Raw genomic sequence first — 17895 nt, forward strand, 5'->3', positions numbered from 1 at the left:
TTTATTTTTACTTAACAGCATAATTTAGATGCCATTCCATATCAGTATATAAAGAGTCTTCTCATTCTTTTCTGCAGCTACATAGTATTCCCTTGCATGGATGTGCTGTAATTCATTTAACCCATCCCCTATTGATGAACGTTTAGGTTATTTCCAATCTTTTGCCATTAAAAATGCCACATCATTTCATACATATGCAAATGTATCTGTAGAATAAATTCCTAGAAGTGGAAGGAAGCACAGGGACAAAGTGTTTATAGCAAACTGCCATCCATAGAAGTTGGGCCAATTTATACTTCTACCAGCAATATACGACAATGCCTATTTTCCCACACCCTGGCCAACCAGCATGTTATCAAATTCCTGGATCTTTGCCAATCTGATGAGTGAATAATGGTATCTCAGTGCAGTTTTAGTATGCATTCCTATTATTACATGTGGAGTGTTTTTTCTTATATTTAAGAACCATCACATGCACACTACTATATATAAAACAGATAAACAACAAGGACCTACTGTATAGCACAGGGAACTATACTCAGTATCCTGTAATAACTTATATGGGAAAAGAATCTGAAAAAAATATATATATCTGAAATATATATATATATCTGAATCACTTTGCTGTACACCTGAAACTAACACAACATTGTGAATCAACTATACTTGTTTCTATCAATAGTATTATGTAGTCTGGTTTATCAATCTTTTCTTCTTTGGTTTCTGGGTCTCCCATGGTTTCTTCATTTTTAAAATTGAAGTCTTTAATCTATTTGGAATTTATCCTGAGTAAGATATGGGGTATGGATATACTTTGTTTTTCTTGATCTCACATTGCTATGGAAGTATTTGTCACCACAGCTCTAACTGATACCTGAAATGATATTATATAGTTATGTGTTTGATCACTTGTTTTTTGTTTAGCACAAGATCATAAACTGCACTAGGGCAAGGATCTTGGCCATTCTTGTTTTCCACTGTATCCCTAGTACTAGCAAGCCCCTGGGACATAGTAGGCGCTCAATCAGTATTTCAAGAATAAAGGAACAAATGAGTGGGTGTATCAGAGAACTGCAATCACAATAATGTTTCCTAACGAACCACCTCAAAACTCAGAGGCATATAACAAGAAGCTTTTATTGCTCAGTCACACGAGAAATAATCTTGTTACCTGGGTCCTTCCTCCCAGAGATTCTGATTTAATTGGTCTGGGAGGCAGCTTGAGCATATGGATGTTTTTCCCCCGAGCTTCGCAGGAAATTTTTATGTGCAGCAATGTTTGAGAACCTCTATTTTAAATAATGTTTGCTATTATTCTAACCGATTGTGTCAAAGTCTTGAGATGCTTAATTATGATGCAATTATCCGAAGCATAGTAATGAGGAAACTGAGGTAGGTGGAAAGAGAAGGGGAACTTGGATTATGTTTACACAGAACAGAAAGGTGAAATTTTAGGAGCTACACATTTAATCAACATAAGCAGTCAAGCTATAGACTTTAGGTCCCAACACGAATAATACAACATCTTATCTCATGGAGAGGGGAAGATCCCTTATCAAATGACTCAAAGCCCCCAAATACTAAGGACTTAATAGAGTTCATCTCACAATGACATACCATGTGAAATATACTGAGAAAAATATTGGCATTTGCTCTTGTTATGAGATGCACTCAGGATAACTCTGTAGAGTTAGGCCAAGTTCACCTGACGCCATGACAATTTTTCCTTCCTAGGAGAAGCAGATGAAATTTTAAAAGGTTGATGACGTATCTATTGTTCTTTGGCAAGGTGCTGCCAAGGTCCCTAGACTTCTCCCCCCCCAAAACAGATCTGTATTAACAGATCTATTGTCTGTAGCATCTTTGTTTAGAAGCCCTGCTGGATTAATTTTTTTTAAATATAAATTTATTTATTTTATTTATTTGTTTGTTTTTGGCTGTGTTTGGTCTTCGTTGCCATGCGAGGGCTTTCTCCAGTTGTGGCGAGCGGGGGCTACTCTGTGTTGTGGTGCGTGGGCTTCTCATTGCGGTGGCTTCTCTTGTTGTGGAGCATGGGCTCTAGGCACGTGGGCTTCAATAGTTGTGGCACACGGGCTCAGTAGTTGTGGCTCACAGGCTCTAGAGCACAGGCTCAGTAGTTGTGGCGCATGGGCTTATTTGCTCTGCGGCACGTGGGATCTTCCCGGACCAGGGCTCGAACCCGTGTCCCCTGCATTGGCAGGCGGATTCTCAACCACCATGCCACCAGGGAAGTCCCCTGCAGGAGTAATTTTCTGATATATTGCTTCCATACATAAATTGGGGAGAAACGTCTTCCTTTGTAACTCAGGTAAAAGGAAAGAAGTTTACAATTGGATATCACCTCAGGGCCATGCTTTCTGCACCATGGAGAGAAGAACTCTCCTATCCATCTCACCATTGGACCAGCTGCCTGGCTGCCACCCAGGGGCCTGCTCAAGCTCTGGAGTCCAGCACTGTTTATACTGAAGAGTAGATGATAAAGGGCATTTCTTGGCATTGTGAATTGTGAGTAAAGGGAGAGAGAAACCCTTTGGCCAGTATCCTTCTTTTGGGTCCTGCAGCCATCTCACTGTGATCAGAAGAATCAAAGTGCTGTCTAGCCCAGAGAGAGGAGTCATTGCTAATCATGGCAAGCTCTAAAATAACTGTGTGTTTTGAGTGGCATCTAGCACTCAATAGGCACTTAATAAATATTCACTAATAACATTAGGCCACTCAACACCAAGCAGGAAGATAAGGCCATCGTTTTTGGTTGTTTTATACTTGGGTAATTGATAAAAAATAATTGCAAAGCTTTAAATGTTTAGCAGTGATTAGCTAAAACCATCACCTCGAAGCCCTTCCCACTTTGATAAATACATTCCCATGAAAATTCTCAGAACCTGAGGAACAGCAGGGAAAGAAGCCAATAAAAGCATCTCAAAGAGTTTTACATTATCTCCATAAGCTATCTAATCTAGCCATTTTGAATGATCTATGTAAATTAATTACACTTTTTAATTAGGTGGTCTTTTAGCTTGCATATTGAAGTTTACCACTAATTACAGCGAGGCAGGAGGTCACTTGATTGGTATGGGAAACAAGAGGCCTTTATTTCATTGAACTGAAACGCTGAACAGTTAATGCTTAGGAAAAAAAAAACCTGTAAAATTTATGCCAGTTTTCAAAATTCAAACTGCGCAGATCTTGTCCTTTTTTTTTTTCCCTTCTATGGCTCACTGGGGGTTTTTCTTCATAAATATCAGAATGACTTCTAAACACCCACTGACTCAAAACTATTATAATAGACCAGCTCAGAAGCTTGAATTTTGCATCCCTAATGCTAAGGGGGAGAAAAACCTACTCTTTTGATATTAGTCACATTAAATGCCATTTAATTACTAGTGCAGTTGTTTCCAGATGTGACCTTATTTTGTTTCTGCAGGCAGACAGTCTGTGATTTTCATTAACTTCATCATTTAAACAACAACAACCAAAAAACACCCCCACAAAAGCTAATGCTATACTTTATGCCAAGCAGGACAAAGTATTCTTTAATTAAACAAATATAGTGGTCATTGTAGCGAACAGAGTGCATTTAACATCTTTAAAATATTTGTGAATGACATTTCATGGCTCTTTCCCTCATCTAATCTTGCATCAAGCACCAGGATACCAAATTTCCCTTCTTTTTCTACATATTTGTGACCTGGGCTGTCCAATAGTAGATCAGTGGGTAGAGAGTTGTGCAAGAAGCATTTGCTGATCTAATGCAATCCTTGGGAAAATCAGGATTGCTAATTAAAAACCACAGAGTGAATAAAAGTCTTGACCCAGAGGAATTCTCCTATCTGCAGCTCAGAGGGGCCTTCATTTTCATGCCAGCACACACATCATCACAATCCTGGGAGTTCAGTTAATTTCCTGCTGGTCATGCTTCCTCCTGGGCCAAGGGCTACGCTTCTGTGAGATGGCATGGCCATCCCCCCGGCCCTCCCCCACAAAAGGTCAAGGGCAGGTTATTCTAGTCTCTTTATCCAGCTTTGCATTTTCAAATCACTTCCAACAGGGCAGTGTAATAGAAGGGGCACCAGCTTGGGCATCAGGAGGCTTGGGTTCAGGCCTGATTATCTGTGCAGAGAGCAGGGTGACTGCAGTCAGCCCATCACGTCCCTGGGGGCTCCCACTTTCCTCATCTGTGAAAGGAGGGATTCATGTGGACCCACGTGATTGCAAGTTCCATCCACTTCCAATAACTTCCAAGGCTGTCTCTGCTGAAGCTTTTCTTTTCCCCCCAATTTATCGTGCATTTAGCTATACAGATGTAAGCTCTTAGAAGGCAGGAATCAGATTTTATTCCCTTTCTCGACCCCCAGCTCCTAAAGACTGAACGTTGTAAAAGTCCAATAAACATTTGTTGAATGAATGGGACTGAAAAATCAAGATGATGAAGTAATACGTTTTATTAACGTTAGTAGTAGGAGTAGCAGCAAACTTTTTTTTTTTGAACACATACTCTAAGCTAAGCATTGTGCTAAATCCTTTACATGGTTTGTCTCAACTAGTAGAAGGAGACAAGCTCATATTTTCTTTTTCCCTCTCTGGTGGACACTGCTAAATAGAATTCATTCACATATGGGTTCGTCCTTACCAGTAGAACCTCAGTGTTGTTTGAGGCAGCAATGTAAATGCTAGAACAATGACCTCTCCCAGAACTCTTGCTTCTTGCGGTAAACCCAAGTGGCCCAGTTTTGGTCAATGAAATGTAAGCAGAAATCTATAAGGTAGGACTTCCAGGAAAGCTACTGTCTCCCAGATAAAAAGGGGAAATGTCAGCTGGAATTTGCCTTCTGTCATTTCACCTTCTCTTTCTTCCTGCTTGGGACTTGGACTCGGTGCCTGTAGGCAGGTAGATCTTGTTACCATGTGAACAAAAGCCACAGGTAAAGGCTGGTGGCACAGGAAGTGACAGGGAGCCTGGACCCTGGGTGGCTTCCTTGAGTGGCTGTCTCAGCCCTTCACTGTACCTCCAGACTCCTGGCTGTATGAGAAAGCTACCTCTAACCAATACATTCTACCTTGCCTACATCCATCCATGATGATACTACAATGAGTGTTTTTGCAAACGCAGAGCGTTTCTAACCTTTGTTTTTATAAGCTCTGGCCTACTCCTACTAAGAGCCATGTCACTTCTGCCTCTTTGCCTGCTTCTTCATGACTTTCTCTCTCTCTAGCTCAGCCTTCGACCATTTTTTTATTAACTGGGCAGAAGACCTTAATAGACATTTCTCCAAAAGCATACAGATGGCCAAAAAGCACATGAAAAGATGCTCAACATCACTAATTATGAGAGAAATGCAAATCAAAACTACAATGAGGTATCACCTCACACCAGTTAGGATGGCCATCATCAAAAAATCTACAAACAATAAGTGCTGGAGAGGGTGTGGAGAAAAGGGAACCCTCCTACACTGTTGGTGGGAATGCAGACTGGTACAGCCACTATGGAGAACAGTATGGAGTTTCCTTAAAAAACTAAAAATAGAACTACCCTATGACCCAGCAATCCCACTTTTAGGCATATACCCAGAGAAAACTGTAATTCTAAAAGATACACGCACCCCAATGTTCATTGCAACACTATTTTTTTTTAATTTATTTATTTTAGGCTGCGTTGGGTCTTAGTTGCTGCGCGCGGGCTTTCTCTAGTTGCGGCGAGCGGGGGCTACTCTTTGTTGTGGTGCGTGAGCTTCTCATTGCGGTGGCTTCTCTTGTTGCAGAGCATGGGCTCTAGGCACGCGGGCTTCAGTAGTTGTGGCATGTGGGCTCAGTAGTTGTGGCTCGCAGGCTCTAGAGCGCAGGCTCAGTAGTTGTGGCGCATGGGCTTTGTTGCTCCGCAGCATGTGGGATCTTCCCGGACCAGGGCTTGAATCCACGTCCTCTGCATTGGCAGGCGGATTCTTAACCACTGCACCACCAGGGAAGCCCTGCAGCACTATTTACAATAGCCAAGACATGGAAGCAACCTAAATGTCCATTGACAGATGAATGGATAAAGATGATGTGGTATATATACACAATGGAATATTCCTCAGCCGTAAAGAAGAATGAAATAATGCCATTTGCAGCAACATGGATGGACCTAGAGATTATCATACTAAGTGAAGTAAGTCAGAAAGAGAAAGACAAATATCGTAGGATATCACTTATATGTGGAATCTAAAAAAAAATGATACAAATGAACTTATTTACAAAACAGAAACAGACTCAGACACAGAAAGAAACGTATGTTACCAAAGGGGAAATGTGGGGGGAGGGATAAATTAGGAGTTTGGGATTAACATATACACACTACTATATATAAAATATATAAACAACAAGGACTTACTGTGTAGCACAGGGAACTCTACTCAATATTCTGTAATAACGTACATGGGAAAAGAATCTGAAAAAGAATGGATATATGTGTATAAATAAGTGAATCAGCTGTACACCTGAAACTAACACAACATTGTAAATTAACTATACTCCAATATAAAATAAAAATTAAATTAAAAAAGTTAACAGCCAAGAAAAAAAAGGGAGGGGCACCTTACTCATCAACTAATCACATCTCTCATTTTGACAGAGGAGAAATGGAGACCCAGCAAATTTATAATTTTTTTTTTAATTTAATTAATTAATTTATTTATATATTTTTATTTTTGGCTGTGTTGGGTCTTCGTTTCTGTGCGAGGGCTTTCTCTAGTTGCGGCAAGCGGGGGCCACTCTTCATCGCGATGCGTGGGCCTCTCACTGTCGCGGCCTCTCTTGTTGCGGAGCACAAGCTCCAGACGCGCAGGCTCAGTAGTTGTGGCTCACGGGCCTAGTTGCTCTGCGGCATGTGGGATCTTCCCAGACCAGGGCTCGAACCCGTATCCCTTGCATTGACAGGCAGATTCTCAACCACTGCGCCACCAGGGAAGCCCCCAGGAAACTTAAATGACTTGCTTACCAGGGTGACAGCACCCATCCTGGTACCAGAGGGAAGACAGTACCTACCAGCTGAAAATGATAAAGCCAAAAAGACCAAGACGGCCTGAGCCCTAAATCACGTCACTGAGCTGCTGTTCTGAGCTCAGAACCATCTACTCCCAGACTTCTAGTTGTGTGGGACTCTTGATCACCTTTATTGCTTCAATCAGTATTGGTCAGGTGTTCTGTTACTGGCAGCTGAACACATGCTATGTAATCCAGGGCTCTTCTGAAAACTCTCTGCGGTTTTTTCATTTTATTTCCTGCTTGAGATGACTTGGATAGTTGTGGTGTATTAAACAAAACCCAAACTGAAAGGTTTCTGTTTGTCCCTTCCTCTGGGCTCCAATAAGACCTTCTATGACTCCGATTCTGACACCAGTTTCTATGTGTGGGTTCCCCCACACACACCACCAAGAAGTTCTCTGATACTAGCTGGGTGTCCTACAATTCAACTCCATTCTGTTACTATCTACCTGGAGATAACATTATATCCCACAGGTTACGGGTTCAGTCTTATAAGACTGCCCCCACCCCAGAACTTCAGAGGTCAACTGCAAGCCCAGGTTATTACCAATCGACTGTAGATTGGAGGTTCCAATAACCCCTTCCTTGGGTTTGATTAATTTGCTAGAGTGGCTCACAAAACTAAGAGAAATATTTTACTTACCACATTACTGGTTTATTGTAAAACGATCTAACTCAAGAACAGCCAGATGGAAGAGATGCATAGGGCAAGGTATGGGAAAAGTGCTCGGAGCTTCCATGCCTCCTCCCCAACCTCCAAGAACTCACCAACCTAGAAGCTCTCAAAACGCTCTCCTATTGAGTTTTTATGGAGGCTTCCTTACACAGGCATCATTGATTAAATCATTCAGCCCCTCTCACCACCCTGGAAGTCAGGGGGTGGGACTGAATTTCCAACCCTCCAATCACACAGTTGGCTCCCCTGGCAACCAGCCCCATCCGTCTGTGCTTTCCAAAAATCACTGCAGTAACACAAACTCAGGTGTGATTGAAAGGGGCTTGTTATGAATATTATTGCTCTTATCACTTAGGAAATTTCAAGGGTTTCAGGAGCTCTGTGCCAGAAACAGGAGGAAGACCAGACAAATCTGTCTTTTTCTTTCTTCCTCCCCTCCTTTCTTCCTCCCTCCCTTCTTTTTCTTTCTTTCTCTTTCTTTCTTTCTCTCTTTCTTTCTTTCCCTCCCTCCCTCTCTCCCTTCTCTCTCTCTCCCTTCCCTCCTACCTTTCTTTTTTTGGTAGAACAATGATTGTTTTTTTTCCCTTCCAGTTTTATTGTGATATAACTGACACATAACACTGTATATGTTTATGATATACAGCATGAGATTTACATACTTCATGAAGTGACCATCACACTAAATCCAGTAAATATCCATCATCTCATACAAGTACAAAATTAAAGAAATAGAAAAATCTTTTTTTCTTGTGATGTGAACTCTCAGGATATACTCTCAACTTTCATATATGACATACAGCAATGTTAGTTATATTAATGATGTTGTACATTACATCACCAGCACTCATTTATCTTATAAACTAGAAGCTTGTACCTTTGACTGTCCTTATCCAATTCTCCCTTCCCCCACCCCTACCTCCCACCCTCCTTCATCTCTGGTAACCACAAATCTGATCTCTTTTTCTATGACTTTGTTTTTGAATATGTATTTCTTATTATAAATCTCAATATCACATGGATCTTCATAACAGCACTTGGCCCCCTACACTGTAAGGATTAGTCATCGGATTATGAGCTTCTCAACTTTGCGTTCCCAGAGCCTAGCATGGTGCCTGGCACCCAGCGGGTGCTGAGTGCATAGTTGTGTCATGAATGGATGAAGAATAGGTTCTAATTCTGTGCCCGTGTTACAAATCAGCGTGCGGCTACTGCTCTTATTTTGTCTAGAGGCCCAGCTATTTCCTCTCCGCACAGTTGTCTAAATTCCCTATTTATAAACAATGCAATACTTTCATTTTCAATGTAGCCTTTCCCCTGACAGAAGCATGCAGCTTTGGCTCTAAATCATAATTTTCCCACCACCCCTGGGATGTTCACATCTCTGTCTTTGGTGAAAGTGGATGTGAAAGGTGGATATTCAGAAGAGAGCAACCCCTAACTGGAATTAACCTGCACACTAAACTATGTTCTGCCAAGGGTCTGGAGGGAGGGGAGGGTGGAGGAATCGGGGCAGTAGTGTCAGCTGCCCTGCGAGGCTGAGCTAAGTCTCTGAAAAGTAGGCTACAGACATCCCAAGGCCAACCCAAGGCTGAGTGACCACGTCTAGGATACTCACACCTTAAATCTTTAAAAAGGAGGCCACCCATGAGAGCACCTAGTGAGGCCCTGCTTTACATCTCCTTGGGGCTTTCTGATGGGGAAGGGAGGCTGTGGGGCTGACAGCCACATCCCTCAGTGGGGAGGAGAAGACGCCAGCTGTGCTCTTCTCACTGGAATCTGCCCAGCTGGGGGCGCTGTCAGCAGCCTGCTGGGAGATCTGCACGCTTGGGAAGTCCGGGGAGGAGAAGCTGGTTTGCTTCTTATGACTCAGTCTCTACAGAACAACAAGATCTTTAAACAATACTAATTAAAACATGTCACTCCCTGGGTTAAAATCTTGGTGGACTCTCGTTAGAATAAAACCTTAATTTCTTTCCTTAGCTTACAAAGCCCCACAAATTCTTCTACTACTTTCCCCATCACTCACTTGGCTCCTGCCCCACTAGTTCTTTTCTTAGAATACACCTAGCACCTTTTTGTCTTGGGTTTCACGCTAGTTGTTCCTTTTTGCTTGGAATATGATTTTCTGATACAGAGCTCAGCTCAAATGTCACCTCTCAGGAAGCCCTCCCTGATCACCCAATTGTTCTCTAGCGCATTATTTTAATGTTAATTCTATGCACAGAACACATTCCTGCTATTTTCTTGTTTACTTATTGTCAGTATCCATGAGTTGTATGCTCCCCAAGAGCAGAGATCTTTGTCTGTCTTGCTCACCATGGCATCCTAGCTTCAAAATAGTGCCTAACAGTACAGGCTCAAGAAATGCTTGTTGCATAAGTTTAATTCTTTAATCTATTCAAGCTGTATTTTGTTGTGTGGAATGAGATAGAAATCGATTTTTATTTTTCTCATACTTTCCTAATTCCATTTATATATTATCCATCCTTTTACCACTAACTCGAAATGCCACCTCTATCAGGTACTTATGTATTGATACACATACTTAGGGTGGGTTTGGGTTTTCTAGTCTATTCTACTGACAGTTTAATGTTGTGCTGGTTTCACTGTTTTAAATGCAGTAATTTTAAGTTTCAATATCCAATTGCACTACCTGCTACACTTATCCCCTCTACCCCTTAGCAATTCTCAATTTTCAAGATTTTCTTGTATAGTCTCACCATTTATTTTTCTCTATTTTGATAATTGTGACATTACATTTATATATTAATTTGTGGAGAATTGCCATCTTTAAAATGTTCTCACCAACAGCGTTATTAGATTTTCTATTTCCCTATACTCTTACTGCATAGTATCAATTAAAAATTCTGTTAATCTATTAGTTTCACCAATTTTTTTTCTTTTTATATTAAAATTTTTGACTCTGTTGAAATTTACTTTGGTGAGAGGTGAAATAGAAATCCAGCTTTATTTTTCCTTCAAATGATTAGCTGGTTATCCCAATACGATTTATTGAATAATCTATCTTTCTGATAAGTCTGAAATATCCCTTATCATATACTAAATTTATATATATATATATATATATATATATTTGGGTTTGCTTCTGGACTCTATTCTCTTTGATTTTCTATTTTTTACCATACATTTAATTATCACAACTTGATATATTTTAATATTGAGCAGAGCTAGTTTCCCCTCATTACTATTTTTTCATATCCCCCTCCCAGATATTCTTTCCTGTTAAAATTTTTTTAAATTGCATTTTAGAATCATTTCCTAACATTCCCCTCCTTTCTCCAAACCATGTTGTATTTTATTTCATTGAATTTACAGATGGACATAGGGAGAAACCTCATTTTGACAATATCAACTTTCCATATGTAGTACAAGTCATTTTTTAAAATGTCATCTTCTATGACTCTTCTTAGGGATTTATTTTTCCATTATGTTTGGTTATTGCTGGCATATAGAAAAGCTTTTGGGTTCTATGTATTCATTTTTTAAGACTGCTGTAATAAGGTACCACAAACTAAGTGCCTTAAAACAACAGAATTTATTATCTCATAGTTCTGGAGGCTAGAAGTCTGAATCAAGGTGTTGGTAGAGCCATACTCTCTCCAGGAATCTAAGGGAGAATCTATTCCATGCCTTTCTCATATCTTCTGGTGCCACCTTGCTATTCCTTGGCTTGCAGCTGCATAACTCCACCCTCTGCCTATGTTGTCATGTGGCCTTCTCGCTGTTTCTTCAAGTTGTCTTATTAGCACATCGGTCATACTAGATTAAGGGCCTACCCTACTCACTAGTGTGACCTCATCTTAACTGATGAAATCTGCAAGGACCCTATTTCCAAATAAGGTCATATTCTGAGGTACCGGGGGTTAGGATTTCAGCTTATCTTTTTGGAGCACATAATTCAACCCATTACAGTTTTATATATTCATTTTGCAGCTACCCACTTTAACTTCCTCAATGCTTCTAATTATTTTACAGATCACGTCCTTGTGTTTTCCTGGTATCAATACATATCAACTGCATATCATGTAAATAATGCCTCTTTTCCAATTTATTTATTTCATCCTTTTATCTAAGCTCATCGGCTAGTAGTTTATCATACCTAGTCAACAGGTATTCATCTTTAAAAAACCCCCATTCATTCGCACTTATTCTTTCGTGAACTCTGTGTTTTCATCCTTTATCTTTTGTACTAGGAATTTTTTCTTATTAATTTGAAAAGTCTTTTTGAGCATTAAAAATATTAACCTTTGGTGACATATATTGCCCCCAAGACTTTGAAAGCACCTTGTCACCTATCCAACAGTCAACAGAAAGCACAAAAAATATAAGAAGGGTGTAGATCTACTGTAACATAAATTAATCATAGCTTTCTGTGCAACAGTCTAATATATGAACAAATACCTCTCATAAGAGCAATAAGACTAATAGTGAAGTGCAATGTAGAAGCACTCTTGAAAATTTCAAGTACTCTAATACTTAAAACTTGTTTCATACTGCACCATTTCTAAACCATTCAATTTCTTTCCAGCTAAAGCACTCAAACGAGTCTCAAGGACTAAATTAACTGATTAACCCTTTAATGTCAAATGCTTCACAGCTCTTGCTCACATACTATCAAGTTTACACTGACATTTAAAGGCCCTAACTCACCATCAAGGAAAGGATTAATCTGTCCTTGGTTTATTTAAATGACCAAATAATAAGATTAAAGTGATAACCAGCTGTAGGATATGTCCTTATTAAATTTGATAGGATTTTTAAAAAGCCAAGTAATGTAATGAAGTTTGCAAAGTAATTTAGATTAACCAGGTTTGACTGCTCAATTTGGAAGTGATTCAGTGCACAGGTATAGGCATAGAGACAATTTTTAAATATTAGGATTTGATTGTTCCTCACCAGAAATTCAAGAAAAGTGAAATGAACATTTCAATATATTGCTATAACCAGCTTTCATTACCCATAAACACGTGCTTATCACTTTTTTTTTTTAAATCCTCCCAAGTAGCTGTTTACATGACTTATCCAGACGGTACAAAATAGGATAAAGGAAGGACAATCTAGTTCTTGAGATGTTAATACTCATCCAAAATGTAAATGTCCCAAAAACCCAGCCAGAAAGCTCCAGGACTTTGGGGGAGTACTTTGATTTACTAGGACTGAATCCCTATTAGACATGCCCAAGTGAAAATGCTGAAACTTGGGAATCCTCTCAATGGCATGAAAATCAGCCTGGATGTGGTCACTTTACTCATTCCATATGTTATGTCTGTTTATCCTATGTACATTCTTCTTAGAAATGATGTGACCTTTGCTATACAGAAAACACGGAAAAATTAGGTTTACTACTTGATTCTGCCACTTGTCTTTGTTTTGCCTGTCTAATCTATGGATGCCATTGTATTGGTCTGTGCAAGGACTAAGGGCACCTAACAAATGTTAAATGATTACACATTACCATGACACTTCATGCCTGCAATGTGTGTAAATTTGCACACATTCACTGAGACAACTGCTCTGAGACCTAAGAAGTTGATAGCTATATATCAAAGAAGTTTATATATATCTATATGGTATATATATCTATATAAAATGAGTTTATATATGAGAATTTTATATAAATTTTATAAATATTACTTTAATTATTATATTAAGGTAGTGTTTTTCACAACCCAATAGCAGGTGGTCATGATCAGATGAAAGAGAATAGAAAATATCTGAGGAATTGTACATATTAAGAATGCTTATTATTTTATGTATATATGGACTCCCATATATATGCACTGGGTCACAATCAAAAATGTGTTTCTTATCGTGCTTTGTGGTCCAAACAGTTTGAAAAGCACTGTATTAAATGTATTTTGTTTGTGATGAGATGGAATCCTTCACAGCATTCTTTGTCTCACTCTAGAAGTTAGACATGTTTTTGCTTTTCACTTATTCTACAAATGTTTATTGAGCAACTGCTGTATGTTAATGGGGGTCAGGTATTGGTACAGGGAGAAAAAGGGCAACATTACTTTAGGGAATTTCTACTTATTGTTACACAATGTAAGGTTCTAAATAAAAGCTTAAAAACAAATTAATGCTACATCGATTAGAACTGTTCTTAATGTGCCTCTTGACCACAAAAATAAGCAGAATGTGTCAAAATTCTCAGGAATAAGCCTTCCCAGAATGTTAAGCTGCTTGCTGCTTCTCATCAATACCTGGAGAGAGCCAGTATAAAATCTATAGTAGTTGAGATAGGAATTCTCTAACGATATATTTCTTTTCATCTACCTTGTTGACTTCTTCTTTCTTAGGCTTTTTGGCAAGACAATTTTTTCAGTAACCAAGATCTGGGTCATGGCTGCAAAACTTACCCTTCAGTATTACTTTTCTCAGGAGGGAGATATGTTCTCTTCAAGTTTTAACTGATAAGGAAACCATTTGCTATGAATATATATGATATTTGTGTATTTGGCAGAAGGATGAAATGAGATATTTTACATTAAAATAATAAAATATTTAAAAACTCAATATGCCAGAAACAACAAAATAAGCCCCAAACCAGAAAAGGCCCACCTGTTCTGTTCTTAATACCAACCACAAAATAATCTAAATCTGAAGAGTTCAATTCTCCTGGTACTCAAATCTCTAATAGTGAACCTTAGTATAAAATTTTACATTGCAATTATAATTTTTATTTCCTCACTTGTCCCCTCTTCTACCTCAAATACTTTAAAAATTGCATGTAATATGTTTTATTTTTTTTAACATCTTTATTGGAGTATAATTGCTTTACAATGGTGTGTTAGTTTCTGCTCTATAACAAACTGAATCAGCTATACATATACATATATCCCCATATCTCCTCCCTCTTGCGTCTCCCCCTCCCACCCTCTCTATCCCTGTAATATGTTTTTAAATGATGACATTTCAATTTAGAAATGCTTCAGATATGTTATTCTCTGATGAAGTAATTTTCTGAAGGTGTAAAAGTTTTATTTTATAAATGATACATTCTGTGCTTTAGAACAGAGTAGCCTTCAGAAATAACATTAGGAAAGAATAGTATTATTTTTCTCTTTGATCTTTTTGACAGATTCAAGAAATGTTATAGTTTCTAGTGATCATTTGCAATTTCCAAAATCAGACCCACCATACTACAAGTATGTATTTTATAGCAGCAAAAATTCAAGATTTATTTTTTCAATTATGAGCTTTAAAGTTTAAATGTTATTATTACTAGTTTGCTTCATTAGATCATGGCTCATGTTAGGTTGGTGACATAAGGCTCATATACATTTTCTAGAAATATAAGAAAACTAAAGTTGTCATTTATTTTTGGGAAATAAACTCAAATGATTAGGTTATGGATTTACAGTAGTACTGGGAAAAAGCTTTGTGATGCAACAATACCCTTTTCTTGTCAATCAAGACAATCCAGGTTTGGCTATGGCCAGCGCATGCTATAGCTGACTTGTATCTTCCCAGCTCTGTTTGGCTGATGTCACGTTAGTCGCTTGAAATCAGTCACAGTGGGAGTATTTACACTACAGAAATCAGCAAAAGCTACAAACCAGAGGTTCCCTTCCCATTTTGAAAAGCCATTAAACATTTCCCAGCACACCACTGGCAACAGCCATTATTCCTTTAAAATACAATTCAATTCTTTATTGTTCATAAGAATCTTATTCTTGAAGATCTAAATGGTTGGTGTTTTCTGTATAAATCTGACTTTCTGGAAAAAGAAAAGATTTATATGTTTCTCATTAGTTCATAGTGATGGAAATGTTGGACTTTCACTGTGAAGAAATAAATATGTAAGGCTGTATCCACAGAGAGGTTCTTACTTTCTTACCTGGGAGTTGTATCCTACTCAGAATAAAATATTCAAAATTTGGATTTTTATCTAAAAAAAAAAAAAAAAAGGGAATCTATTTTTAACTTAATCCATGCTTAAGCAGCAAAATATCTAGACTTTAAATAGGACTTAACAGATTTTAATTCTCTGTCAAAAATGGCTATGACTTAATGATAAAAGGTTAATTAAAATACGCTGTAAAGTATGAAAGAAGCAATTTTATTAGATGAACTCATTTATTTGACACATTAAATCAGGCAAAGAAAAACAGATGCACTGCGTAAAAAGAATCACATTCTTGTACTACTTGAACACATAGCAGTGGTCAAAAATAATGAATTGTGGAATGGATCTCAGGACTTAATGCAAAAAAACACCCTGTATAGAAAACTTTCAGGCTTCTAACTTCACTGAATCCAGTACTAAACGTGCCTCCTTATATTCCTCAGCTTCTTCCAAGTCTTTTTCACTCTCCTGAAATTAAATATAATAAAAATTAGATTTATCCTTCTCGAACGTCAGTACTTTAATTACTCAGATATTACAAACCATCAACATAAGCAGCTCAAAAATTAAAACAAAAAGGATCCCAAGCCTCACCTAAATATAGTATAATACCACAGATTTCTGAAGAACAATTCTGTTCTTTCATTACAGGTAAGGGAAGAAATAACAGGTTTGGTTTTGTTTCATTGTATATACTCATACAATAAGTGAAAAACATGGTCATCTAAAGCTACTGGCATTAAGTAATTAAATTAAAACCGCAGAAAAAATTGTAAAACATTGTATTCTCACTTTGTCAACACATCACCATACAAATGGAGTTATTATTAGTAATGCACTAAAAGTAAAAAATTATTTACTAGTGTGTTGCATATATGATGACATTCAGACCAAAATAATCCTCCAACTACTCACAATGACAAAGAAGGCTACTGGTGTCACACCAGAGTTAAGTACAATCTTTGAATCAGAAAAGTGAACTGTCTGCTTGGTACTGAGTATTATACACGCTACTACAAGGAAACAGCCTGACAGCTTTCATTTTCTGATTAAAGACAATTAAAGATTGAGTCTTTCCTTGGTATTTTACACAGAAAACTTTTACTAACATATTGTAACAGTAACAGAGAAATGAAATAATATCATCTAAGTTACTGTGCATAGCAAATTTTGATTTTTTAATAAATAAATAAAGCAATAGCAATTCAAGTCAAGGCAATAAGAGATGGATATATACAAACAGTTACAGGGCAGAGGGAATAAAGTGTGTGTATATGTATTTAATATGAAACTTTAAAGCAAAAAAGACTGAGGATTTGCTTAATTCAGACTACAAGTAAGAATTTCTTAAACTTCTGTATTACACCTAAACTATGTCTTTGTTCTCTGTCAGAAAATATAAGCTCTTCGAGGGTACAGACGTTGCTGAATATATCCTCACACACAAATATATCATCCAAAGACAATATTATTTTTTTAAAGCAGTTTCTATTACTTTCTCAGCTACTACATTCATGAGAGAAAAAAGCATTTCAATTTTCAGGAAATACAAATGATGCTTTTGTTTTGGGTAATATTTTAATAGAGTAATTATTTCCTGCTTTCATCTATCTTTTATTTCATCTGTCTTTTAACCATAGCTTCATTTTTGGCTTTAAAGAGAGTTTTCCTGCCTTTAAAAGGTTCCTATAGTAAATATGAGTTCTGTGTCAAAAGTAAAGTAAAATGTAAGTATTTCTCTCTTTTTTTCTACAGATTTAGTCCTAATATTATTTTGGTGGGAAAACAAATCTCATTCTCTTTCCAAGGATACATATACATGATCATACTGAAAAAGCCTCACACTATTTTTGTTATATAGGGAACAACTATGAATCAGGAGACAGCTATGTAGCTGGTAATTAATATTAGCTCAAGAACTAGAAACATAAAATGAGGTTAATAAAGGAAATGATAGAATTCATCAAATTATCATCAAACAGCAATAATAATCGGCTGGTATATAGTGTTATGCTTTTATCTCTATTAAGAAATAAAAAAGAAGATGACTTTGCATTTTTCTTAGAAAATGATTCTGCCACTGTATCACAAGACATTTATACCAGCAAGTATGATAAGAGTGTTATACAGCTCCAAGTTAATATGAGAGGACTGCCTAAATATTACTGTACAGGGTTTTCTTTACTCTCTCAAATCGATTTATGTTTGAATTGGAAAGAATTCCAAATCCTTTTTAAAACAGCCCAAATTCATTTGAAACATTTGGATCTTTTAAAATTTCAAACAGACTACTCACCTTTAATGT

At 37.6% G+C, this 17895-nt stretch overlaps 1 protein-coding gene across 1 annotated transcript in view; it reads right to left on the reverse strand.

Annotated features, from left to right (window-relative positions):
• Window positions 1-15784: 15784 nt before the first annotated feature.
• The window catches only part of TBCA (tubulin folding cofactor A), a 100729-nt gene continuing 98618 nt past the window's right edge, over window positions 15785-17895 (reverse strand). The window contains exon 4 of the mRNA XM_057541381.1: window positions 15785-16058. Coding sequence (XP_057397364.1) covers window positions 15978-16058 — 81 coding nt within the window. The 3' untranslated portion in view covers window positions 15785-15977. The remainder of the gene's footprint in view (window positions 16059-17895) is intronic.

Source organism: Balaenoptera acutorostrata, chromosome 2, assembly GCF_949987535.1.
Source record: "Balaenoptera acutorostrata chromosome 2, mBalAcu1.1, whole genome shotgun sequence".
In the NCBI taxonomy this organism is placed as follows: domain Eukaryota; kingdom Metazoa; phylum Chordata; class Mammalia; order Artiodactyla; family Balaenopteridae; genus Balaenoptera; species Balaenoptera acutorostrata.